We start from the raw sequence: 26959 nt of genomic DNA, 5'->3' as shown, positions 1-26959 counted from the left end.
AAATGCCAGCAGCACTGTTTTCCAGTCACCCAACAGGTATCAGCAGCTGCAATATAACAATGGGTGATGTGTTTTTGGTTATAATGTTTCTCTCTTGTGAGGAAAGAAGATCCTTCATGAATGAAGGCACGTGACCAAACACGATGACGTCTGGCTTCGATACAAGAGAAAGGAATCAACAAGGAGAGCACGAGCTGGCGTTTGGGAGCGTTTGTCAGTGAAACCGAAGGTTCAACTGTGCCTCTAATGTTTGGTTGCCCGCATGTTGCTATAAGTAGAGGACCTTGACGGCTACAACTTCAGAGAGCGTCATTTTAAAGTCAGGTGGGTCTGGAAACCAAACAGAGTCGGTGTTGTTATGCTGAGTGTGCATGCCTTCGCCTCGCCGCTGACAAGCACCACCAAGCTGGCCGCCGCTAGCTTTAGCATAGCTAGCTTCTCGCATCTACCGTCGTCAAGTTCAATCTGCTTTATGGCAAAAATGGTTTTCAAACTAAGAGGGGCCGCATCACTCAAGCGGTTAGCGCACGTTCTCGCATATAAGGGGTTTATTTTGAAAGCGTGTGCCGGAAGTGCTTGTGTAGTCGGTGAGAGCTGACAATGGTTGGGCTCCTACAATGCTGAGATGGCAGCTAATCTTTTGTACACACTCATGAGCCGCAAATAAAGCATGTCATTCAGATTTTGGGTTTTGGTGTAGCGCGGCAGGCAGTGCGTTTCGCGCGTGAACGGTGATTTCCCCAACAGAGGAATCGCTCTATTGCCACATTTATAGTAGGAAGGCTGAGCACGGGGATTTCCTCGCTTGCTTGTTTTTGTAGGCGGGGAGTTGTTTGCCACTTTCACAAGCAGGCGTTGAGAGGCTGGATACAAGAGTCGTGGAATGTCAGAACTGTGTAACTAGGTTGCTTTTGTGACAAACAGTTTGTCCGGGCGTCTCGTGTCCATTATATCACGGCGCTTCTTGGTGGTTTGTCAACTCATGCGCTTCTTGCCGTTCAAACCTGCTGCTTCATCACCTCGTTGTGAAAAGGAGCAAGAGCAAGCCGAGGCAGCGGTTTAGCGAGATCAGGTTGGTTGCAACATTTTTCTCGTGGCATTTCTGTCAAAGATGAATGTGATTGTCAAGGCTGAGCATCGTGTTGTGCAGCTTTTGTGCAGCTTTAAATGCATGCACAGATTTCATCTTTTAGGAAATGCTTCCAAACCATCGTTTCGTATTGAATTGGTTCACCTGAAGTGACAATTCATTTAACCACTGGTTAAATTGTAACAATGGCAGTGCCAAACCAAACCCGCCGTCCTTGGCTTTAATATCACATTCAGGCAATTAACCACAGTATTGTTTTATTACTAGAGTCAACCAACAAGCAGCGGTATTTTTATCATGCTGAATCATCACAATGATGTATTTAGACGTTCTCACAATCCACCCCGAAATATGGCACCACCGGACAAAGGTCTGCTCGGTGGATAAGGGTCGATGTTTATCACCAAGCCGCCGTCATTGAGGAGATGGATCGAAATGGTGCTGATCTGTTGTGCAAGTCACTCATCATGCCATGAGCATCAAGTGATGACCATCATGCATTTATCAATAGGCTCATCTACATTCAGCTGAGAATGTGCATTTTATTGCAGTGCTGTCATGATGTACATCAACAAACAGGGTGTGAGTACATTTAGACTAAGTGCTTGGGTGTCAAGTGCGATGTCAAATCCATTTGAAAAATGCATGATAAGCAATATATTATGCCTGTGTTGTTATAATGGAATCCTGCAATGAGTGGCTGTTTAAAATGGGTCATGTGTAATTATGGGATTATGGGAAGTTGAAAACAACACCTAATTTAGGTAGTATTTGAGATAAAAAGCTGGTGTAGGATTTAAGTATTTTGATATGTGTGGCTTGCTTTGAACGCCTTGTATATTTGTTACTTAATACTACAGAGAAACAGCTTTCTTGTGACATTATTTAATGCAGTGAAAGACTTCTTTTCTCTTATTTTGGGCTGGCAGATGCTCTTATTTCCCTGTGTGTGACATGATGAAATTTGCTGCCTATTAGAGTGCACGCTTATGGAGGGCAGGTAATGAATTACCCATGGAGAATCTCTGTGCAATTTGAAAAGTCACCTTGGAAACTGTTGAGCATATATAGGCAGGGCTAAACAGATAGAAGTTGCCCATTCTTGCTCAGATATCCAACTTATTTCATCATCCCTGTTCATGGGAGCAGGGCATTGAAGTGTGTTTAGCAGACAGGCCAGCCCCACATCAGAAGCTCGGCTTTGCAATGAAGCGTAATGCCCATCTCTGCCTTTCTCTGCAGGTAACAAGAACAGATGAGGGCCCATGTAAGAGCCCGATGGGGCTGGCAATGGTGTGTGGATGGAGGCAGGGAGTGGTGGAGATCAGCTCTGAGATTTATCACCCCTTGCATTGAGGTAGCGAAGATAAAATAAGGCTTGATACTGTAGAGGTGAATCGAGTGCACAACTCATATCCAGTGGCATTGCTCAGAATGGGCAGGTGGTGGAGGCTGGAAGAGGATATGTGAGGTTGATGAAACATGAGGCAAGACTTTACACAGCATAGAGTACAGTCTGGCCACCAACACCTCTGTTTGGTCAACACAGCTGTGCCTTGGGAGTAGTTAGCCTATTCAGGACAATTAACAGCCTCCAGAAAGGAACACAAATGTGGGATTTGTCCACAAAAGTGCTGCTTAAGCTGCACGGGGAAAAGGGAATGCCTGGAAGGAAAGGAGAAAAAGATCAATATAGTTTTTTTTCCCCCCTTTTTGCAATAGGGAGGGAGTGTTGGTGATGAAACCTCTTGCAAGTGTAGTGCGGATTATGATTGCTTAGCATTGCGATATGCCCGCTCCACTTCTCAAAGTAATACTTTCATCCAGACAGAGTAGCAAGTGTGTTTGATGATTTTTCTGTTTGCTGCTTGAGTTAGACTTGGCATGTTCATTACTGCCCTCTGTGTGTTCATAATGTAGATTAGCAAATATCGGACACAACATTGCGAGTGTAAGTGTGGAGCCGTTCACTGGCTTCTGTTTTTCATGTAACCTACTTTTACTCTGGCTGATTTATGTGCAGGACACATCAGTGGTAAACTGACATTAAAAACAAGTGATTTAACCACACCCATACTTGTGTAACATGCTAAGTTAAAATGAACCTAGTGACTCACACAGGGAAGAAACATCCAGTTTCATTACATTTTCAAGAGTTTTAGGAGACAAAATTAGACTGTTGTCCCTATGTTCTGATATGTTCTGGGCTCAATATGATTAAAATATTCTAAGGAGATTCAGGATAGTGAGACCTTGTTCTGTGATAAGCAGTGTATAAACCCACATTGGAGAGGAGCTTAGGCAGATGATTGTGCCTGAGTACTGTCTGTATTGGTTCCTGATCAAATTAACATATTCTCTGAAAATGTCTTTTGGGTTTCTCAAATAAATGCCTACTAAATTAGGACTCTACTTGGTTACATTATGCTATACATGCAGCAGGATCCAGCATTAATATTTTTATTACCTGCTCCATCTAGTCAAAATCATTTTATTGGCACCATTCAACAAAATGACAATATTTAGTTAGAACTGTGAGGTATTTATTTACACAAAATATTATTTATATTTAAAAATGTATATTATTTACAAAAGCAAAGCAACAAACATTAAACCATTAAAAACTTCCCTGCTTGGTCTGTATTGCTTAATGCAACATTGAGATATTTATTCAATATTTATTTAGCTGAGTTCCTGGCGAACACAGACTGAGCAGGTTGCAGTTCAGTTTACAGATAGAACATTTAAACACAATGTGAATGGACATACAACCTGCTGCAGGGATCAAACCTGCAACCTTACTCTTACAAAAAGAAAATTTCAAACAAAACTTATACCTTCTATGACATATTATTCAGTTTTTAATTTATTCCAATACTTTGAGCTTTAGTTCAGACTAAAATATGTGAGAAAACAGGAGGAGGGATGATCATTGCAATGGTCAGTTGAGGTAGACTTGCGTTAAAATTATTGGTACTGAATGCATTATTATTAATTCAGACTATACTCTGGAGTGATTTAATTGCATTTTTTTTTTGGGGGGGGGGGGGGCAATCATATTGAGTCTGAGGCTCCATCAAATATCCTGTAGGCAGACATCATCAATCACTTGCTATAATGTGAACTGAATGGTGGCAGTGTTATTAATAGAAATTAGCATCTTTGTTACTTTCAGGTGGTAACTCTGCTAACTGTGCTAACTGACTGCATTTGAATCAAAGCACTCCACAGGAAAAAATTAGATGATAAATTTATTTTCTTGCTTTTTTTATTTGGTGATGCTGCCAAGCTGTGTTTATTTGATGGCCTTATCACTCAGGGGTGTTTTCAATTGAAGAGAATCCACCTCAAAATCATAGCTGTTCAGTGGTAGTAATCACAGATGTGATTTATTTCAATATCATTTTTAAATTGCGTTAAAATGTATTGAACTGCTGTAGTTTAGCCTTTTGTGCTGCAAAGGCTGTGTTGTAGCTGTTAGGTCAATGCAATATGAATTTCATATGTATGCAACCAGTGTAGTAAAGCTCCTGGATATTTTGCCAGTGTGTGGGTCGTCTGCAACCCTTACTTCCTCTGCCAGTGCAAGGCCGAAGTATCAAGAGCTGTTCTCTTCCTGTTTAATCAAGTCCTCCAGGCGGATACTGTGTAAGGCCAGTGAAATCTCCTCTCTTGTCCCACCGCTTATACTAACAGAGCAGCTCCAAGAGTAAACAGCAGCTATCAAGCTTAGAAATAGATTCTGTATGTATCGAAACATTGGTTAATGCAAACCAGTCCAAACCAAGTCCCTTTAAATATCCCTCACATTATCAGTGACTTCAGAAAATATAAAATCCCTTGAGGGCAGTGATTCATGTTTTTCCCTTTAAACCACATGAACTAGATGCAAATTTCAGACATAAATGTGCCACATGCTCTTCTGCATGGTATAACCTACTAGCTTCCATATGGGGCTTTTTTCAGAGCCAGTGTCTATTAGAGTGCATCATTTTATGGTAATTATTTTTAAATTGTGACACATAAGCAGCGTTAGTTTTGTATGTAAATAAACACAGAAAAATTTACATCAGGAAACTACACAAAGTTCCACAATATTTAAAAGTTTTTAATGTTCTCTGTTTTCATCACCCACTGTTTGTCCAGTTAGAAATACTTGAATCTTTTAGACTGATTATAAAATGGAGCAAATATTGGTTAATATCTTGGTAGTATTTAATTATTTTAATTAAAGAGGATAATTAATTATTAGCCTAATATCATTTGTCTTCATCCTGAAAGGCTAGTGTAATCTTAGGTCAGGAGTGATGGTACCTATTAAAATACCGCTATTATAATTGTTTCATCTTTCCAAAATTGCTAAATACAATTTTAAATAAATGATCTTAATTAATGAAGGCATCAAAATAATTGTTATACTACATTGTATAAACAAGTCAGGTGTGAGGCATTGTCAATTATAATTTTAAAATTATTTTTTTTAAGACTGTGTATTGTATCATGTTGATTCTGGTCTAGTTAGAATTCAGCGCTTTGTAAAATTAGAAATATGTAGGCTACCTAAGATACCTGTCCTGGTTTAGGTGCTAACAAATAAGGTGAGAGTCTAATCCCAAGCACCTATGAAATGTTCCCGAGTTTTATTATGCAGCAGGCAGCAATTCAGTCTTTTTCAAATTGTCATTTACGATTTGTGGAAAAACTAATGCAGCAAGTATCTAAATCCTAAAAAAAAAAAAAATCCTAAAACATCAATCCCAAATTTTGTTTCAGAACTTCATCTTTTTCTTTACTGATTCCCAGAAATGTTGATTATAGCGTGTTTCATTATATTCAGCATCTGTCTATTCATGTAGCCTGAATACATCTGCAGACCAGAGTGAAATCAGGATGATGAAAAGACTGTTGCCAACAACCATTTAATTAGAGTCATACTGTATTTATTTTAAGAGTCAGTTCTTTGAAAAGGTTGTGATATCAATTTGGTTACTTGCTATTTTAATATTGCCCTAAACCTCTACTGGTCAAAAGTATTGGCTTAGTATTTCCCCTCTACTGCAAGCGTGTCACATTTCCCTCTGAAAGCTGCTGAATGATTTCCCCTCTCCCCCTTTTTTGTCACTCTTATTTCACGCTCTGAATACTTAGTAGTTAATAGCTTCCCTCCCCTCTTCCCATCGTACCTTTCTCTCCCACAGACACGCTCGCACACTGTTGTCTCCATACACAAGTTTACACCAGTCTTCCAGTAACTCTTCCAGAGCTATCAGAGGAGTCTGATTTTTAATTTGCAGTTAAATGGCGCCCGACACATGGAGCTTGCTTGATAATTGACTTCACTCAGCTGAAGGGAGGAATGATTAGATCTGAATATCTAGGCGATCTTTTCAACTCTGAATTAGAAGGGAGGGAGTAAAAGTAGTGGCTCTGATCAGGCATGAAGTGTTGAGAATGACTATTTATGGCATACAGGGTGAACATGTTGGCTGGCTGCATTAAGCATCTCAACCCTGAAAGAGCAAGTGGACAGGACAACAAATAAGCACAGAGCAGAAATTAATGAGCCAAAGCGTAATGAGAAAGTGCTGACATTCCCCTTATTTTTTCACACACTCATCTCATCATGTCCTTTTGGGTATCTCTGTGGTTATCATCATTCTGTTTCCTGTGGAAAGTCCATGATAATGGGGTGGGAGACTACAAGTCTCATACATTATTGATCGGAGAAACTGAATAGGTGATCATACTGACTTCACATCCAGCTCTCTTCTTTTGTGTTGCGTTAATCGGCTAAGATGTGCAGGTTTTGCAAAAACAAAGAGTTGAAAGCGGTGCTAAACCATGCCAGGCCAACCAAAGCCTAATCTACATCTGGGCCTTAGCTCCTATCTCTTTTTCTTGAGGCTGTACAGACCTTCTTTACAAGGCTGGTCTGGTCATAGCAGAAGAAAGAGATTTAAACTAGGCATATAAGAAAATATGCGCCACATTATGTTTTTTTCTTTTGGTGTGAGATGATATTCAGCTGTTTAGGTTCACAGAACTGAGTTGCCGTTGTTGGATGCTGCCCGTGCTTGCCTGTAAACAGTCTTTAATCAGCATGCACCTCCACTGTCTAGTTTTATTCACTTCATTAGCAAGCTGCCAGTGCCAAGTGCCCGGACGCTTCTTTTCAAAAATTGATCATGACAAGTTAAATTTATATGTGCTTGTGTGGTTTTGGTAATCTGTCTCTGTGTGGATAGGTGTGCATGTGATTAGTTACGTGATATGCAATCCACTGTCATGTCTCAGTAAAGCTTGCACCCCGTTAGTCCTCCCCAGCCATGTTTAGTATTCAGAGAGCAGACGCTGTCGTAATCTGGATTCTGAGGCAGGTTGCTGGGGTTTTTGTTTGCACTTATGGCCCTGATAATCTTGTTACACTGCTGTCAAGTGGAGCTGGCTCTCCCTGCAGCCCTCAACCACCATGCGTGCCACCTTCAGTACCAGAAATCCACCCCCTCCCCCCGCGCCGCCCCCACCAGCCTACCGCCATTTTAAGACAGCCGCTGATGGAAGAGCCTTGGATGTATCCTTGAAGAATCACCTCCTGAGCATCTTTATTCAGCCTCCCACCCCCGTCCCTGTCTCCCACCCCCACCTTAGGCAGGCAACGACAGTGATAAATATTCATCAGGGGATGCAGTGCATGGATGCTGTAGCTTCAGTTCCCCCTCAACAAAGGGTCCCCTAGCTAATGGTGTCCATCCTTGGCAGCCCTCCTGGAGAGATCCTGCGGAGGGGATGCGATCATTAAAGCATGACACGGGCTCAAGGCCGGACCTATCATGTCACATCAGCATTTATCCCACCAGAGCCCCCCCCACCCCCCCTTGAGTCTCAACCTAAGCCGACCCCACCTTCGTGAGCTGCCCTCCATAGATTTAGATCAACACAGACAGCTTTTGAAGGTTGACTGGGTTGCTCTCATCGTGTTAGTTGAACTTCACAACTTCCTAATTGGCACCTTGGTTTTGGTCCTTGCTGAGATCAGTATTTTTTTTTTTTCTCTCAACCTGTTCTTCTCAAGCTCCTCTAAATATGTCGAGCGTGCATTTTTCACAGGGCTGTTTGCGCTCTCTCTCTCACTCTCTCTCTCTCTCTCTTTCTTGTCTTCTCACCCTCTCTTTTCCTCTCTCTTTCTCTGTCCGTCTCTCTCACCATCTCCTCCTTCCCTTTCTCTGGGTGACCACACTCAGCGTTTTCTATTTCCTGTGGGTGTGATGTCTCTCCTCCACAAGCAATCAGCTCTGATTTGTCAGCGTTCTTCCAGGCGATTCATAAAAATTCAGCAAGCACCTACAAAAGACATCTGTGTCCCCACGCCTGCTCCCTGCCGTCACTGGCCCTGTGCTCCAAGCTGCAGCTTTCACCTCCTGCTCCTTTTGCTAGGCACACACAGAAATCAAGAAATCATTAATGGGAGGTAATACCTGTGTGCAATGAAGACACTGGTGTCTCCTGTCCTCGATAGTGACTGTGAAGAGGGCGAACTTGTCAAATGCAAGGGCATTCTTTTGCAATCAAATCAGTGCAGCAAGTCTGAAATTTCCCTTGTCACTTTTTTTTGAAAATTATAGGTGTGTTTTCCTGTCTTCAACCCCTCTGTGTGTTTATGTGCACATGCCTCTTTGTCTCTGTGAGGTATGACATGCCTGGTAGTGGAAGGCAGCAGCTGTGCGTTGGACCTTGTCTGTGTTGTGCTGCCATGCCCTGTCATTGGTAGCCTTCTGTTGGCAGCAGCCTGTGCTGGAGGGTTGCAGCCTGGGCGCAGTCCTTCCACAGTGTCATATGGTAAGCTTTCAGCGTGCCAAGCCATGCCTACTATGTTACCCTACACAGCTGTGTGACAGAATATGCCTCCTCAACCTGGACAATGTGCCATCTCTCGGCACATTCAAGAATCCAACTGGTTTTTGAACAATGTTGGGTCTAAGCTGCTGAGGGGGAAATGATAGGCTTAATATGAAATTTGGAAGATGCAGCCTTTTTTCTACTCTCATCCCAGTAGCTATTAGTGGAGTACTTTCCTGTCTATTTGTCCATTATCTGTGCATCATCAGGCAGACCATTATCCCATTATGTTTTGCATCTGTGGTCCAAATGCTTACTGGAAATGAGTCACCACAAAGGCCGGTGAAAGGTAGGTGTTACTATCAGTCAGCTATTCATAGCCGGCCCAACAGGGATGAAAGTATCACATTTAAAAAGTCCTCCGCAGATTGTGAAAAGCTTTTTATATGGGTATCTGCAGCACAGAGAAACATTGCTGTTTTGTGAGGAGCCAGAGGACTTTTTGAAGTGAAAGCATCAAGAATGCAAGTCACAATCTGACCTCATGTTATGTCCCCAGCCCGTGTGATAGTGTCGTATTCAGGTCATTTTTAACAAGCGTCTGTCTCTCCCTGTTTGGCTCAGGTGACCGGTTCACCTGTAGCACCCTTTTGTTGCCATGGAAATATCCTGGCCATCTTAGTGCACTTCAGAGCTACGACTCATGTGTTTCCTCCCCTTTCCTTCCCTCACTGAGCTTCTCTGCACACATCACACATATGCATGATGACAAGCTTAGTGGGCGTGTAGGCTACAAACACATGCCCACACAGACAATAGTTCCTTTTGGGATTTCTTTTCTTAGGAATCTTTTGTTCCCTGTTTTGATGCTAAAAAGTTGTAAGAGCCCACATGCATTTGTTTATGTGCTCAGTACAAACACACACTGCTGGGCTGTGTAAATCAGCTTACCGAGGCAATGTGCTGGCTGGGCTGACTGTGGTGGGTGCCTGTGTCGCTGACACAGCATTTACGGTGTGTACTGTAAAGCACCCAGGGGCGTGTGTGTGTGTGTGTGTGTGTGTGTGTGTGTGTGTGTGTGTGCGCTTATCTGGTGACAGAGCTCACATGGTGAAAGGCACCCAACCTTCTGTCTGTCTTAACACCAGTAGGTTAGATTTCCTGCCTGCACAGCTTCTCTTGGTGTTCCCTCAGTACTGACATGACAGAATAAACTGCAGTGCAGTGCTGTTATTCTGGAGTAGTTGGGGCTCTGCAGTGGTTACAGCAGATCCCTTTTTTCATTGATTTATGGGATTATAGTCTCACACTGGCCAAATCTAGACAGGTGTCACTGTCTAGACTGGATAGCTCGTATAGTACATGAAAGACTGCCCTGTGTCCCTATGTTAATGTATTTTAGCTAAGGTTGTAAGTGCAGCAGAAAGGCTTGAGTCTTTTCAGTCAGTTCATGTGTTTGTCTGGTTCTGCTCTGAAAGGCTGCACTTAATAGAAGTGACTTCTCTAGAGTTTTGTTTTCTAGGAAATTGTAAGGAATTGCTGCCAGCCAACTAAATGTCATTCTCCTCGTGACTCACCACATTGCTGTTTAAATGCAGTGCAGGATTCAAGTTAGAGATCTTTCAAGGCACTTCCCATTCAACTGCATTGCCTGGTCCTACTCAAACTGACTAGTATTGGAGGGGGAAGTGCGTACCACTAAGTTATCTGTTCATAGTGACAGCTGCAGTAGTAGTTCAGGTACCATTCACTGAGCAGACTTGGCATCACTTACAAGGAAGTCTGAAGACCTTGACCCACTTTGTGCCTTTTTGAATTTCAAGGACTTAGTTATGCTGTAGCTTATTTGCCAGAAAATACATTTTTGTGTATTTCATAGAAAATTTTTGGTGCTATTGTTTTATACTGATGGTGAGTTTTCTTACCTACAGACCAACCAGCAGTACAGGTGGACGCGGCTCTCGTGGCATGACTACCACAAACAAGGGAAACAAGGCCTTGAAGGTAAATGACACAGAACTAAGTGTGAATAATTTTATATATTAACGAAACAACCAACACTAACTAACCCCATTCGCAGGTGAAGCGGGAGCCAGGGGAAAATGGCACCAGCCTGACAGATGACGAGCTGGTGACCATGTCGGTGCGGGAGCTGAACCAGCATCTACGGGGGCTGTCGAAGGAAGAAATCCTGCAGCTGAAACAGCGGCGGCGTACCCTGAAGAACCGGGGCTACGCTGCCAGCTGCCGGGTGAAGCGTGTCACCCAGAAAGAGGAGCTGGAGAAGCAAAAGGCTCAGCTGCAGCAGGAAGTGGACAAGCTGGCCACGGAGAATGCCAGCATGAAGGTGGAGCTGGATGCTCTGCGTTCAAAGTATGAGGCCCTGCAGAGCTTTGCCAGGACTGTGGCCCGTAACCCCGTCACCGCAGCCAGGGGACCTATGGCCTCCGTCATAGGGCCCCTCATCCCTGGTAAAGTAGCCGCCACCAGCGTCATCACCATCGTCAAATCCAAAACGGAGGCTAGGTCGTAGTAGCAGAAAGGGGCGGGAGGAAGATTTTCAAGACTTAACTAGTCAGTGCATTGTAACATGGCACAGGATTACCTGTGTAAGTTCTCAGTTTTACCCCTTGGCACTAACACTAACAATATGCTTCCCATTATCACTCTGAAAGTACAACTCAGCAGTCTGCACTCGTCAACAGACATGTTGTGCTTTAGGATGATGCAATCAAATTGTATATTTTAGGATATCAGTTGGTTATTAGTGAATGGTGAAATATTGGCAATACTGAAACATTTCATTTAAAAAGTGAACTGTAAATTCAACAAGGCAATATTGGGTGGAAAAAATGCAAAGTGGCATCAAATTCAGACTGTTAATAGCTTGTTGATTTTTGATGAGGTACTGTATATGATGTGTGTGTTTACTTTAAGACTGAGCTCTTAAGACTTTTCCGTCCTGAGAATTGGAATTTGTAGAGTCTCACAACTTGTCACACTTAGTGAAATAACAAAAAGGCTTACTCCTGGCCTATTACCCAACATAAACTGAAAAAAGAGCCAGCACATATCTCACTTAGAACCCTTTTGCTTGTTATTATGCACTGACTTAAATTAGGTAAAATAACAAATGGTCACAAACTTTTGGTGTGAATGCTACAGATGTCTTCAAAACAGCCTGACTAACCCAAAACTAGTAAATTAGTCCAATTTGTGATTTTGTTGGTCGTCTGTCAAGAATATAAGCATGAAATAATGCTCCCAAATCTAGCATTCATTTCTGTTTATGCATCTGTGACAGGCTTTAATGAACTTGTCATTATCAATATGACTGGTAGATGCAATAATATATGTATGCACTGAAAATACAAAGAGGTCTTGCATATTTATGGTTAAGTGGAAACGTTAAAAATGATCAGCAGTTCTTAATGATATTGTTCCAGAGCTGAGTGCCATTCCAATATGACAAGATTCTTCTACAATATCTGAAAATCTGAATGTTATTACAGAAATATCCTCATGTTTTGTGGGGACAGTGAAATCCACAAACATTTTGAAACATAATTTTTGCTCATAGAGAAAATATGTTCAAGTTGTTTTGTTTAAAAGATATATATTGCATTTTTTGTAATTACTTGTTGACAGGGCCGTCAGATATTTCCAAAAAAAAAAAAATCTTTACACAAGCTTTACTGTTTGAATTGTTAAGGTGTAGAAAACTTTGTCTAATGTTGGGTTCTTGATTTTTATTACTAGGTAGATTACCTTCCATTGTTTATAGAAATACAGAAAAAGAAAACTTAAAAAAAATCCTGTGACATCTTTTTTGCAATTGTACCGAAAGTGGCTTACTATTGAAGTCTGATAGCTTTTTCTAGTGACTAGGCGCGTACTGTGGGGTAGCGCGTGATGTGATGTGTAAGTGACAAGTTGGCAGTGTCGTTCACTGTATAGATGTCAATGCTGTGCTATTTAAAACAAATCTGTAGAGCTAAACTAGGTGGTGTAAACAAGGTCAATTGTCTTTGTGCGTATTGGCATCTGTGATATCCTCTGCTTCCTCGGTGTTAGTTACAAATCATATTGTCATTAAGAGTTTACCACATTGACCCATGTAAGACAGAATTGGGTGAAATGGCATTAGTGGACATGAATTGAAAGGCTTTCACCTGAAGCTTAAAGTGATACTGTCATCACAGAATCGGAATATTGGTTGCACCTGGTGCTGGATGCCCTCTGAATACATCCTCCGCAACCTGAAAGTAAACGACTTCATTAATGGAGAGATTTCATTATTGTATTCACTTCAGCCATGTAATTGGTCTGAGTGAGATGGCAGGAATAGAATGAATAGCCCCTCAAATTCAGCTTTTCACAGACTAAAAGAAATGTGAAGCTAACACATAGTTTTATAGTTTAGTTGTAGATGTTTTTTTCCCTCCAAATCTTAATGAGAAACCCTGCAGTTTCTCAAGACTATAACAATAAAATTGCATCAATGAACTTAAAGGATAACCGCCAAATGGCGCAGCATCGCTTGTGTATTGAATTTACCCACTGGTCTTCGGATTGTCAGATTAAAAGAGGTAGAGTTTGGCTGAGGGTTTGTATGCACTAAGCTCCTGCTTGTTTTGCTCAGGACAAAACAGGTCACTCTAAAAATGAACAAACCATTCTAGATGAGAAGCAGGGAAGCAGGGATGGCAGCTCTGTTCATTTTCTTTTTCTTTTCTTTTTATAATAAGCATGTCATAAAGGGCTTCAATCCACACTCAGAAAGAGACACAGCACGACCACGTAGAATTACAATCAACAGCAGCTGCCAGCAGCGCTCCTTCTGTGCCAAGTGTCGCATCACTCTCCTGGTCCTCTAAAAGGAATTTAACAGTGAAGCAGTTTTACACCTCAAGGTGAAAGTAGTTGTGTAATGACATTAACAGAATGCACTTCATCCAGATCTCACTCTCACTCCTGCTGGTCAGAACGTCTTATAGTGTCGGCAAGGTGTTAATCTACAGTCACTCTCAAAACTACGCCTCAGCAAAACTCCATGCCAGAGACCTGGGTGCTGGTTATACTGTCTGTGTGCAAGTATGCTATCCTCACTTTGTCAACATGCTTAGCTATCTACATTGACTGGTTAACTGTGGGAAAAATATATATCTGACTCTTGACATAGCCCAGTATTGATGTTGGCGTCCTTATTGCTGTGGCAGTCTTGTGGAGTGAATCTTTTTTCGTGTCAAGTGTCTTTAAGGTGTTCAAGTGGCACCGTTGACCAATCTCTCAATCTCTGCTAGAGATGACGACTCCCTCTTTCTCACACATACAGGTGTATAGTATGTAGCTACAGTAGGTATTAATGACCATTGTGAAAAAGTGACCCTTAATATGCAACTCAGTGGAAAGGTGTGAAAGAGTAGATGTAAGAGTAATCAATATTGTCAAAGTGACTATGGTCTGTTATTTAATAATCTTTGCTGTTTTGTAGTTTTTTTTTTTTTTTTTTGTAGATTTTTCTTTTTTGTAAAATGTGTTTTTTATTTTGCCCTCTGACTTGGCATCCCTAAATGGAATAGCAGTTGGCCCTTGTTTATAGTAGCTAACATGTTAAAACTGTAATAGTGTACAGTGTTTTTTAAAGGAATCATTTAACAGTTGCACTCAAGCCTTACTCCCTAATTACTCTGGTCTTAAATTAGCTGAATTGCAGATCCATAAATTGGACTTGGATATCTGAATGAAAGACATTGCTATAATATATACAGTATGTTCAGTTTCGTGCACTGAGTGAAATGGATGCTACAATAGATTCTGACACAAGGGCCACTTGCAATATCTTTTTTTTTTTTTCTTAAGTATGCCTGGGTGTGCGTTTGTGTGTGTGTGTTTGTATGAGTAAGGTTCCTCTGCTGCTACACCAGTCATTAATGCTCGTTGTTTGCTGTAGCACCATCCACAGCATTTCTGTTCTCATTTCGTGTTGAGTGTGTGTTTTGGAATTGATCTTAACACTGTAATTTGTTCTGCAGATTTAATTTTTAATTGGTTATGGCTTTTTTGTTTGTTTTTTGTTTTGTTTTTTTACAAGCAACATGTTAGAGAGGATAAATAACAGCACTTGTGTGGCAGTTGATTTTAATAGCTCTCAAGACATTGGCTTTTTTCATGAAATTATGCTTTGTAAACTGTTGACTGTGCAGGTTTTTTCCTCTTACTCCATGGAGTGGGTCTGTGTTTCAAAGTTATAAAAATCTGACTAAAGCGAGTAATACAAAGTTAATAATCTGTTTTGTTATTTTTCTGTATGGGTTGTAATAAAATATTGCAGTACTTTGTATGAAAACAGACAATAGTTAATTGTAACTATTTATAAATTAAATTATTGTACTTTTTGCAATCTGTAGATAAGTACTATGTATTCATATATACAGTAACAACTGTGGATTTAAACGTGATTCTCTGAGGTGTCTAAGTTATTGATGTATATATTGTATGTTTGTTGATACAGCTTACTTTATTTTCTATAAGACCAATAAAATGTTTTGAAAAAGGATTTTAAGCACTGCTGCTCTGTCTTTAGAGGCTTTTAAACACTGTTGAAATTGGGTTTTGTCATATTCTGTGGCGTCATTGACCCAGTTTGATACTTGTAAAAATAAACTGGCGGGGAAGGATTTTTGCCGTCCAGGGTGGGTTTTAGAAGACAGCGATCATTTAGATGGCACGATTTCTTTTTCTGTGATCCAAAAAAAGCTGTTGGGCGACCCACTTTGGCTAACCTCAGTGGACATATTTTTGGCCCGACACGAGTAAAACATTAGAGTCATGAAGGATGTCTAGGTGTGCTTGTCCTAGATTAGGAGGAGTAGTGAGTTAGTCATCTCTGCTCCCTGTGGGGCTCCTAAACCCCGTCTGTCTCAGCGCACCTCATCAAACATCACCCTCCTCAGCAGCGTTTCAACCCCAGCACATTCAAAACACATCTCATGAGAGAACATGCAGAGACAAAGAGACAGATGGCTGAAGACAAGCTACATCTTAACCACTCCATCCTGCAGGGCAAGTCTAAACCCCAGCGTCTCAGCACCATTGCAGCATGGTATTGTTCTTCCCCCCTCGCTTAAATGGAGGCGGCTCCTACAGGTCTGTGTGACCTGTGCCTTAAAACAGGCTCTTCTCCCTCCTCGGATGCCTGCCCCAGACAACCGGATGGCCTCTGAAGAGTTGATTAATTTGGCGGGTTGGGTTAAGGTGAGCTGGTGGGCAATCTAGGACAGCATTCTTCATCCTCACCCACTTCTGCAGCAGGTGCCTGCCCCAGTTCTGAGACCACAGCCTGCTCTACAATTAATGTTGCCATCCCCATCAGCAAGGCCGTTCATTTACCATGTCTGCCCTGCCAAAGCTTGGCATAGGCTTCCACTCTGCAAATGTCACCATGGCAGAGGACGTGCCTGCTTATCAGAGATACTGCACAGGGTGGGAGGTGTATTTCTTCCTGTTTGCATCAGCAATTATTTTGAATCACTTAAAGGGAGCAACAAAAAATATGATCCTCATCTAAAACACCGTGATTTTTTCAGTGCTATCCCAGCTGTGAGAAAAAGTCAATGTGTGATTCTCTCCAGATAAAAAGATCCCAAACAACTAAAGATACAAGACAACAGATCCCAGTGTATGCAACATTACAGCTTGTCAGGAGGTTATTGTACACTTGCTTAGCAATATATGGAACTGGGTTTCCCTCTGCTGGCACCTCAGTGTAAAGACTTTAACAGGGTTTTTCCACAAGATGACGCCACATTCTCTGAACAGAAGGATTCCCCCTGCAGTGCATGCCTTTCACCAAACAGCAGAGACATTAATTTCACCTCACATGTTGAAGTGTCATGTTGTGAAATATTGCCTAAAACAAAACGTGGGCCGTAGTTCTGTTTTCTTACTTTTAACTGGCAAGAAGTCACACATTATATTATTTTAGCCTAGGATCAATACAGATATGCTGTAAACGTCCAAGTTTATTAGAAACACTTAAACAATCTAAAGTAACAATAAGCTGTAGCAAATCTTTTCGTTTATATTGTTAAAATTAAACTGACACTGTGAGAGAGGGGTTAACTCATCTTTTGAGGGCATAGTTAGTTGTATTGGACTGCATTATATTCCAAGGCATCTAATAGGTGTGTTATATTCTGTCCCTCTCGTTTATTGGCTGTAAATGATGATGGACAAATCATTAGACACACCAGTCAGTACAACACACAACTAAATTACCTTACCAAAAAAATAAGTCAGAATAAAAGATATTTTCTTCTTGGATGTGATCTCAGTGGTCACCACAAATTTGCAATAATGTTTTAACAGATAATTGATAAGCCCATATTTTAATATACAATAAATCAATAATTTCAGATGGTGTAATATATTTTGGCCATGAACTTCTCTATGTTTATGAATCTGCTTACAGTCTTTATCTTACAATTTATCTTGTCTAAGCCTACGTCATCATCATCATCATCATCATTACAAATGTCATCCCAATCCTTAATATTATCATAGATACTTTTGAAAGGTAGAAAAGTACAGGTAAACGTACGAAGGAAGAAAAGCTCTTCAATACTCATACTTCAATACTTCAATACTTCAAATACTTCATAATTTATTATTTTGGTTATTATTAGGTGTGTTTAAATATTGTAAAGATAGAATTAAGCAGGGTGTACACGACCTTATCTCATCTTAATCCTTGATATTTTACAGGGAAAACTTGCAACAGATCGAGGTTAATGCACAGATAAGATAACGGGGCACGTCATCGAAGACGGCTCTGGCAAATATCCCGTTGGTTCTGTGGGAATCCAGATATTGTCACATGACAGTGGAAAACGCTGCTATTATGTAACGTTCACCGGCACTTCATCGTACGATTCAACCTCCGTCAACTCTACCATCATAAACACAGAGCTTCATGTTGGGGCTTTTCAAAATAAAATCCATGGACTACTACGATGTGTTGCATGCGGGTTAATGAAGAGGTCTCCCTTCCTTCGCGGTTCATCTGCTTTTTCAGCAGACTTGACGCATCGAGCGTCGTGCGTCGCTGCGTCGCCGGTAGAGGAGGCGTTGGCGCATCGCGCTACTATTGCTGCTGTTGCTGGTGGTGCTGGTCCTGCTGCTGCCGCTGCTGCTGCTGACACAGAAACCGGCTGTCCTGCACTGAAACGGGGGCACACAACCAAGACGTTCCGGTCACCATCTCATTTGGAGGGAGCCGCCTTGTCGTTAAAAGTTTCACTGTTAGAGATCACTCACCAGCTTGAAAATGATCAAGAACGGACATCACCACCACCAAGTGAACACAGCAGCTGGGAAAGACGCAGGGACGACCCCCGGCGCTGCAGCTTGCAGTCCCGAGAAGAGGAGGCGAAGAATCCGGGTGTGGTGCGATGGCTGGTGAGTGACTTAATCGGATGATTGATTGTGTGATGAAGATGCAACAATATCGTCTGTATCGTTTTCATCGAGAACGTTTTGAATGAGTGTGTCAGCCTGTCACATTCAGGACAGGCCTGCTGCAGGTTGCAGGGCTGCTCACAGGACTGCTACTTGATCAATATACACAAAACTTTAAATTGAATATTGTCTATGTATTACACCATGAGTGATTTAATGGCCTGACAGATAACCATTGTAATTACTTTTACTTTATATTATTACTGGGGCATCCTAGCCTCAAATTTCCCCCTCAGTAGACACATTATTACATAACAACATCAGAAGAGACTTATATTGATATTTGTTGCAGCAATTCATCAGAACTCATTGTCATGTAGAGCCCACTGACCATGGCCAGAATGACATTATTATAAGTGCTTTGGTAAATGAATGTATTTTAATGTAACCACTGACTTGCACTTCATGAAGGACTTTATGTTTAACTTTAAGTTACAGGTTACAAAATTGTATCAGCAGGGATTCGTTTTGCATATTCAACCTCCTCAAAGACCACAAAATGCATATTTTCAAAAAAAAACCACACAGGACACCATTGTCAAACAATGCATAAATATTCGATTTGACCACCAAATCACATAGTAATGTGAGCTTTATCATCCTCTTTACTTTGTAGTTGTATCTCTTTTGACAGTTTCCTGTAATAAATGGAAAAGAAAAAAATAATTCTTCTTTGAATTCGAATGAGTGGTTTCATATACTTGCTTGAAACTTGAACTTTATCAAAGTAATTATTAAATCAAAAGCTAAATCAATTTTATGATCCATGAAGGCTATACCTTGAGGCGCAACCAAAAAAAGCCTGCCACAAAGATGCTCAGTGTTCACTAACAATTTTTAAATATATAGTGATATCAAGGAGGCAGAGACAAATAAGTGTTAACTACTGGTAAATGTGTGCCACCATATCAGTTTTAAATATTCTGCAGTATTTCAGTCGCATAGAGAAGATGAATACTATCAGAGTAGTAAATAATTCTTCACTTTAACCCCAAAAACATATAAAATATTAAGTTAAATTACTTTTTTATAAAGAAGTTGGCTTTATATTAATATATATAAATCCAGGTTTTCTGTGCAAACTCCTACATGATCCCTTTTTCTGTCAGATGACAAAACATTTTTCTCCATCGTCCACCAGGATAAATGTGTAAAAACAGCATCTGTCATCTTCTCCCTTGTACCTCTTTTTGCAATAATGACAGTAAGAAAAATTAGAAACTACACAGGAGCCAATAAAAGCTATGTGAGCTCTTATACATTACACCTGTACCTCCACAAAATCCAGCTACTGTTAGGATGTTCAGTAGACATAAAGCCCATACATGCACAATGCATGTTCTTCCTATTGTTATATTATAATTACTATGATGCTATAATGAGTCCTCTGCAAACAAGGTGTCTTCTTTAAGCAGGATGTAATGGTATAAATAATAACTGTAGTGGTATTAGAGGAAGGTGCTCACTTAGTGTCGGGTGCTGCCTTAAATGCAACAAAGGTGATGGATGAAAGTGAACACTCAGCAGGAAAATTAGCACCTGTGTTCAGATCACAACAAAGGTCAAAAAGGTCAAAAAAGCTGTATTAGCTCTGTCCCTGCAACTTAATGTCTGATATCATATTTTTTAAAACATAATATCAATCACTGCAGTACGAAAGTTTGCAACCAAACTAGCAATCGATATGTCAAGGCAATAATCCAAGAGGTGAAAGTGGCTGAGTTCTGCTCGTTGTTCTTGTCATGTAATAACCTTGTAAAACTGGTTTTACAACTCTTTACATCTTTACATTCACTTGGTGACAGGAAAGCCTAATACCTTTAAACACACTGAACAGGGTTAATAGACTGATCTGGGAGGAGTTACACTTATTTCTTTAGATTAACTGGTGTACTGCTGTACAGTGTCATCTCAGACACAACTATGCTAATCTGTCAGCACTCTGATATTTCAGTCACCTCACCTTGGAACTTTTAAGAGCGTCCAATATGAAGCTGAGCTCCCTGCAGAGTATCAGTTACAGAACACTCCCTTGCTGCTGTCTGTCAGACAGAACATGGAAGACCAAAAAAATTACAGTAACTTTTAAAGAGGATTTGTCATGCAAATGTCAAATATACAATATTTCCCAATTTATCCATACTGATGTCATACAGAAGGCTTTGATTTTTTTTGAGATGCACTGACATCTCCAGTGCATAGATTTTTACGACAACTTCAAAACAATGGATGCAAATGGAATTTTGTTTGTGTTGCTCATGGTATTGAAACATGGCGTTTGACACTCGACAACGACCTGTCTTTCCAGAAACAATGTCCACAGAGCCACAGAAGTATTTTATGCTCAAGGAAGAGAATAATGGAAACTGTTGACAGTGAGGTCTTTGGCTTATCAAAAGCAAACAAAATGAAATTCTTTTACCCTCCACTGTATTGAGTTGCAATGGACTTGTCTGCAGCAGGTATCTCAAAAAAATTGAGTGAACGGACTAGAGCTGCGACAATAAAATGATTCGCTGGTGGATCAAAAATGAATCATCAACCTTTTTGATCATTGTTTAGTTGTTTGAGACAATTTTTCAAACAGAAAAGCCAAATATTCAACACTTCCTGCTTAGCAAATATGACGATATGATGCGTTTCATTGTCCTGTTTGATTACAACCTGAATACATTTGGGATTGACAATACTATGCATTTATTAAGCCTAAAACTAACCTGTTAAGATGCTAGACTGCCACCTCTCGGGGAAACACAAAGCCTTGGTGGACAGAGTCTGGCTCCATGGTGCAGCGGCAAAATAAATGTTTTGAATTTTTGTGTATGAAGGCCAGGATTATGGTGGCTTTCTCTAGTAGAATTCCTGCCATTTAGGTGTGGCTGCCTATCCATGGTTTAATGGCATGTTGCAGAATATTTGGGATGCCAGAATATTAACCGGTGGGGTGAGCACGCAAAGAGAGCCAATGTCAACAGGGCTCATGTCATTAACCCCTCTAACCCCTGCAGCCCACACCTGCTATAACCGCTGTAGCTTGTACAGCCGTGCTCGTCACTGAGCACATTGTTTCCTGAAGCCCTACTGGACATCGGCACGCTCTTGCTGACATCCAGCGTTGTCAGCAGTATGAGGGGGAAAATTCCAAGGAAAGAGCGCAGTCACTTCATCGGCTGAGCTATCTTTGACCCTGCCCCTTCTTCTCTGCACAAAGGAGCTTTCTGTTCTTATTTGTCGAGCTGAGAAGAGGTGACAGTGGTTAAAGATCAGCTGTCAGAGAAGCATCATCAAGGAAGCGGTTAAAGTCCACCTCCACTGTGTATCTGCAGAGGTGGTGTGTACATACTAGAAGACTAGAAACATTCTATTTACAGATAGAGTGAAGTAACGGAGTGCGGTTGATTCAGTCCAGGCTTCTCTGAGACTGTTGGTATCCTGAGAAGCAGCCACTGAATTTTTAATAGAGCAGCCACCAGCCTCTAATATTTTTCACACAGTTTATCAAGGTATTTTCATTTGGATAACTGCTCTCAAACAGTGTGTCATGGCATTCATTTCAAACTTGACCCAAATGTCACAATTATCTTTTTTGTGTTCCCTGTTGCCATCAGTGTTTATCTTTATTTCCTACATGGTTCTTATTATATTTTATCAGTGTGTACATATATGTCTGTCTAGTTTTGTTCTTGAGAAACTTAGGTGCTGTTTAGGTGTCCACTAACAGGCTGCACTAATTAATATTTCATCAACCCACAGTGATACTGTCATGAACCATCCCTGCTAAAAAATACAACAGGAATACAGTGACATGTTGGGCATCTAGCTAGTATAACACCCCAAAAGCAGCCTCTTTGGAATTATGTAACTCTCTCTGGGTCTCAGGGTTTTCTTCTCTTTTCATTCACCTCCAGATACTCCCCCCTTACTACATTCTTCTGGCCCTGCACTATCGTCTCAGAGAGCCTGCACACATGGATCCCATTTCAGCAGACTTGACAGCACAAGAGACACAGTAAAACTCTTGGCTTTCAGATGCGCTTCTTCGACAAAAAGCCTCTTTTTGTGGTTCACCTTTGTGCATTTTGACAAAGTAGTGGATATATCTGAATCACATAGACGATCCCTGCAGTCGAGTGCACTCCAGTGCAATCCAGGCTTTTTTTTTCAGTCAGGCTGTGTATAGCGACAATGCAGCAAGGCACAGATGCTGCCTCTTACTAGCATAGCTCAGGGCTGAAAACAACATGGGATTCTGTTACTGTTTTGGCCCTGTACATACTGTAGTTTTGGCAGTGCTCATCTGTTTTTTTATTGATTTGTGAGGATGCTATTCATAGTGTTGTTCTACATCTTACTCCTGGGAGTGCTGGTGTGTAATATAAGGCATTAAAGAGGACACTGATGCCAATTTTGGTGGGGTTTTTTTTTCAGTTTAGCATTTAGAAGTCATGTTGTCCTTATTGTGACTCTTCAACTTAAAACGCTGACACAGTATTTCTGTTGGTTATAGTAGCTACTGTCACTAAATTACTCTGTACAGTTACTCTGGCATCAGTTGCTAATAAACTCAATACATCTTCAGTGATACCTGCAATCACCTTTGTGCATATTAGATGTCAATATCATGTTCAAAGTGAAACTGAAAGAAAAATGATCACACTGATGTCAGCTGTTGGTAGAAATGATGGAAGGCTAATGCCCATCTGTTCTCTATTACTATGCTAGATTACCATGTTACAATCTCAGTCTCCAATCTGTGCTAATCTAATTATCCACAGATGGTATCATAGCCTGGGTGGAGAGAGGAGGGAGGGAAAAACACAATGCCGCATTGACTTTTTTATGTTGAGACTTTGATCAGATATCTAGCTGATCATATGATGTGTGTGGATTACATCGGTGGGGAACCCTGGGATCAAACTGTTAGTTTTGCACGGTTTAACCCATGCACTTAAAATCTATTAATCTCCTGCAGGCCAGGTAGTGATTGCTTTTCTTTTTTTTTTTTTTTTTTATGTCACAGATTACTTAAGTGCATTCAAGAACACACTCTGAGGAGTATTGAAGAGTGGCTGCCATTTCTAACTTTAAATTACACCATGCCACCCAATGTTCCGCTGTATCTTGCTATCATCTGGACTATAGCATGGTGTACTGGAGAAGAGTTGTGCACTTGTTTTCATTTTGATGTAACTTGTCTTTCTTAGCGTTTTTTTCCATACCAGCTATGACATGGTGCATTATGGACACTCCAATCAGCTGCGACAGCCAAGGCCATGGGAGATTACCCATCGTTGGAGTACATACAGACAGTAAGGCTCAGAGCCAATGACCCTTATAGCATAATCATTGTCCTTACCCACTGTATATCTCCAATGGAAACTCTCTCTTGGCTGCTTTACCAGGAATTTTCTGACTTTTTTCACACCCAGTCCTGATCTTACTAATGTGTGCCTTTACCACAAATTATCCTGCCTATACTGCTAAATTCTGGGGAAGTATGGCACCTATAGCCTTGTATATTTTCTCCAAGTCCCACCATTACCAGCCAGGCAACAGCTGAGTCCTGTACACTTAGAGAGGTTGTTGTGATAGTGGTGCAGCAACTCAGCGATTGTGCCTCACCCTCATGTAGCACACCGGGGCGTTCTGACATTGTGATAACCCAGAATGACTTCACAGTCAGGGCCGGCATGGATAACAAGCAACCTTGCCCTCTGCTGAAGCGATGATAAAGTATCTCAGTGACGAATGGAAATGCTGCATCTTCTACTAAACGTCATCTACTGCAGTATGTGATTCAGATGGAGATTTCTGTCTCTCCGTTCTCAGTCTACATTATTTCTATGTGTGACAACAGGATCGTTTGAGTGTTTTTTTTGTTTGTTTTTTTTTAAGGTGAGATTGCAAAAGCATAAGGGTCCCCAGTCTTCACTCAGGCGAAAGATACAAGATGGTGCGGGCCATAAAATGGGTGGATGAGGTCGTGGAAGGAGCGCCTTACGTCACCACCCTCGGGACCCTTGACAAGTACAACTGTGACTTCTGTGTGCACGGAGGTAAAGAATATCACCACATGATGTCTCTGTTTAGACACACAAATGGATTGATAGTCATAAACAATGCGATCAGCTCAGAGTTTGAAGCCAGATCACTGATTTTCAGTCTGTTATTGATGGATATAACATTGATTACTTGGTTTATGCAAGCAGTGTTTTGCGGATGCTGTCGTTTCAGATGATATAACACTAACAGTGGACGGTAAAGGATACATACGAGGAGTGAAGAAGTCAGGACGGTAAAGGTGAGCTTTTCTTTTGAAAGTGTACAGAAGATGATAAGTAACAGTCTGGATGGAACTGTCATTGTGTGCGGGTCTTTCATAAGATGTTTCACTATGAATCATATCCTTACAGGAGTGTAAGAGAACCCAGGGAGTGTCAACCACAGATCTGGTTGGCAGGATGTCTGCTGATGACCAAAGCACACCACAGCAACATTGTGAGTACAGCATTATTCTCTCGCAATGATTTCAGTTTCAACAGTACAAGCCTAATTCAATCCTTTGTTCTCTTTAGGATAAGTTCAGACTATCAAACAGCACAACAGACAACTTTGGAAAGGTAGGTACCAAATATATTTGATCATATATTAGTCAAAACCAAATCCTCAGCTTCTACAGACTCTTAGCAGGTATATGTTTTAAAAACCACAATTCTTGTCTCTAGCTTCTTCTCTCAAACTGTTTTGTCATTCAAGTCATCAAATTTGTATGTGGGCCAGATGTTAACCATTACATAAACAAAGGCTTTACTGTGGACCCACTTTATAATCAAGTAACAGGCTTCGCCAGTAAAACAGTGAATACCACTTCTGTTCCTGCTTGTGGAAACTAACTCAGAGTCAACATGCTGGGGTTTTAAAAAGCGTGAAAGCAGTAGAGGGTCTGTTCACAGCTGAGCATTTAAAGATTGGAAGCGTAATGCTTGTGAATTTGGAACAGGGCTGAATAAATGCACTGGGGATGTGTGGGACAACTTTGATTAACCAAAGGTGATATTACCACATACACCACTAGGTGGCGATGATGCAGCGCATGTGTTTATTCTAGCCTGAACTGCCAAAATTCTGCAGTGATACTGTATCTTATACCAAAGTGCATATGGGTCTTATATTCTGCACTATCAATTTGTACTCATTATGTCTGTTTCTGGATTATGGGGGTCGCATGGTCAGAAAGGGCATAGTCCCCTGGACGGGGGTGTCTCAGTTCCTGCAGACTTCAAGAAAGATCATCCAGTTGGCTTCAGGCCAGGAGCCTCAACCTGGAGACACCATCATCTATGTGGCAGGAAGCCTTTGACCTCTTCCGTATCTTTTTAATGACCACACAAGAAAATAAGTTGGATTTTTGTAAACATACTTTATAATCCAAATTACATGTGCAATTTCATGAATAAGTCCATGAATAATTCTGTGAACTGTTGCGCTCACCCTTGACTGGTCTCCTGTCAGACATTGGCCATGTTAGACTTCCTGGAAGCAGTGCATAAGCTTGCCGAAAAGCCATACATTTAGTGGGTTGCACTTTGATCAGGTGAGTGTCCTCTTTTCTCCACATGAGACTTTTACTGGCCTGCCTGAGTCCAGTGTTGTCATACCACTTCTACTTTGTTCATATTTTTCAGGAGGTGAATCGTTACAAAGGGAAAACTACCCCATCATGAATGTCCACGAGAGAACGCTTAGCGCCTGGCTTGTCGAGTTCGTTCTTCTTATTGCTCCTTCTCCATCAACATAGTGTACTAACATATACTGTCTATATTTCCATATAAAATTCATTTTTGCATGCTTTTTTTCACAGTATGTGTAAGAAGTGGTGATTGGTGCACCCTTTGCAGTCACGAAAGATTTACTGGACCATTTTAAGGTAAAGTATAGGCAAGCCATTTCCACTTTCACCACTTGGTTAATAAAGTTTCTCAACAGTCAAAAATGCATAAAACTTTAACATGGCTCTGTATCCACAGGTGGATCTTGTTGCCATGGAAAAACAGAAATATACCCTGGAAAGGATGGATCTGACCCTTATGCTGTAAGACTATAAACACTGACACATTATACGGAAATCTTTAGAAACACCTACAGTATGTGAAACAATGTACAATGCTTCACATTTTTAGATAATTCTTTTCTTCATACCCAGGAGCCCAGGAGGAAAGGAATCCTGCCGAACTGTTGACAGTGGGAACAGCCTCACCACAGACGCCATTGTTGCAAGAGGATAATCAAAAACAGGTATTATATCCAATGTGCAAAAGCGATATTTTATTAAGTTGAATAAATGGGATATAGTTGACTCGCTGCTAAGAAATGAATATTGTATTACATCGGACCTAGGGCTTACTATATGCTTTTTCTGATATTCTTTTGTTGTGATAAAGGTTACAGTTTTGAAGCAAGAAACGCGAAGAAAGGAGGCTAAAGAAATCGCTGTGATCCAGGCCATGAAGCGAA

The 26959-nt window shown here is 41.0% G+C and overlaps 2 protein-coding genes and 1 pseudogene across 3 annotated transcripts in view; all 3 read left to right on the top strand.

Moving 5' to 3' along the window:
* Positions 1-202: 202 nt before the first annotated feature.
* LOC111227296 (transcription factor MafG) lies at positions 203-15478 on the top strand. 2 transcript variants are annotated; one of them, XM_022752723.1, is made up of 3 exons: positions 203-324; positions 10858-10930; positions 11007-15478. In XM_022752723.1, the coding sequence occupies exons 2-3, from the start codon at positions 10895-10897 to the stop codon at positions 11457-11459; spliced, it is 489 nt and encodes a 162-aa protein (XP_022608444.1). In that variant the 5' UTR covers positions 203-324; positions 10858-10894; the 3' UTR covers positions 11460-15478. The 2 variants fall into 2 exon arrangements, with proteins under 2 accessions (XP_022608444.1, XP_022608445.1); XM_022752724.1 differs by lacking the exon at positions 203-324 and adding an exon at positions 896-1072.
* A 2666-nt stretch (positions 15479-18144) lies between these two features.
* LOC111227276 lies at positions 18145-26730 on the top strand (annotated as a pseudogene).
* LOC111226997 (ethanolamine-phosphate cytidylyltransferase-like) overlaps positions 23738-26959 on the top strand; it is an 8091-nt gene continuing 4869 nt past the window's right edge. Inside the window, exon 1 of the mRNA XM_022752335.1 lies at positions 23738-23754. The gene's annotated coding sequence lies outside the window, so the exon portion shown is untranslated. The remainder of the gene's footprint in view (positions 23755-26959) is intronic.

Source organism: Seriola dumerili, unplaced genomic scaffold (genome assembly GCF_002260705.1).
Source record: "Seriola dumerili isolate Sdu_G_001 unplaced genomic scaffold, Sdu_1.0 BDQW01000169.1, whole genome shotgun sequence".
Lineage (NCBI taxonomy): Eukaryota > Metazoa > Chordata > Actinopteri > Carangiformes > Carangidae > Seriola > Seriola dumerili.
This window is presented reverse-complemented; position numbering and strand designations above follow the sequence as displayed.

Excerpts from the sequence above, each read along its gene's own strand:
- LOC111227296 (XM_022752723.1), top strand. The coding sequence starts at position 10,895 with ATGACTACCACAAACAAGGGAAACAAGGCCTTGAAG. Across the intron at positions 10,931-11,006 it reads AGGGAAACAAGGCCTTGAAG|GTGAAGCGGGAGCCAGGGGA; the intron begins GTAAATGACACA and ends CCCCATTCGCAG.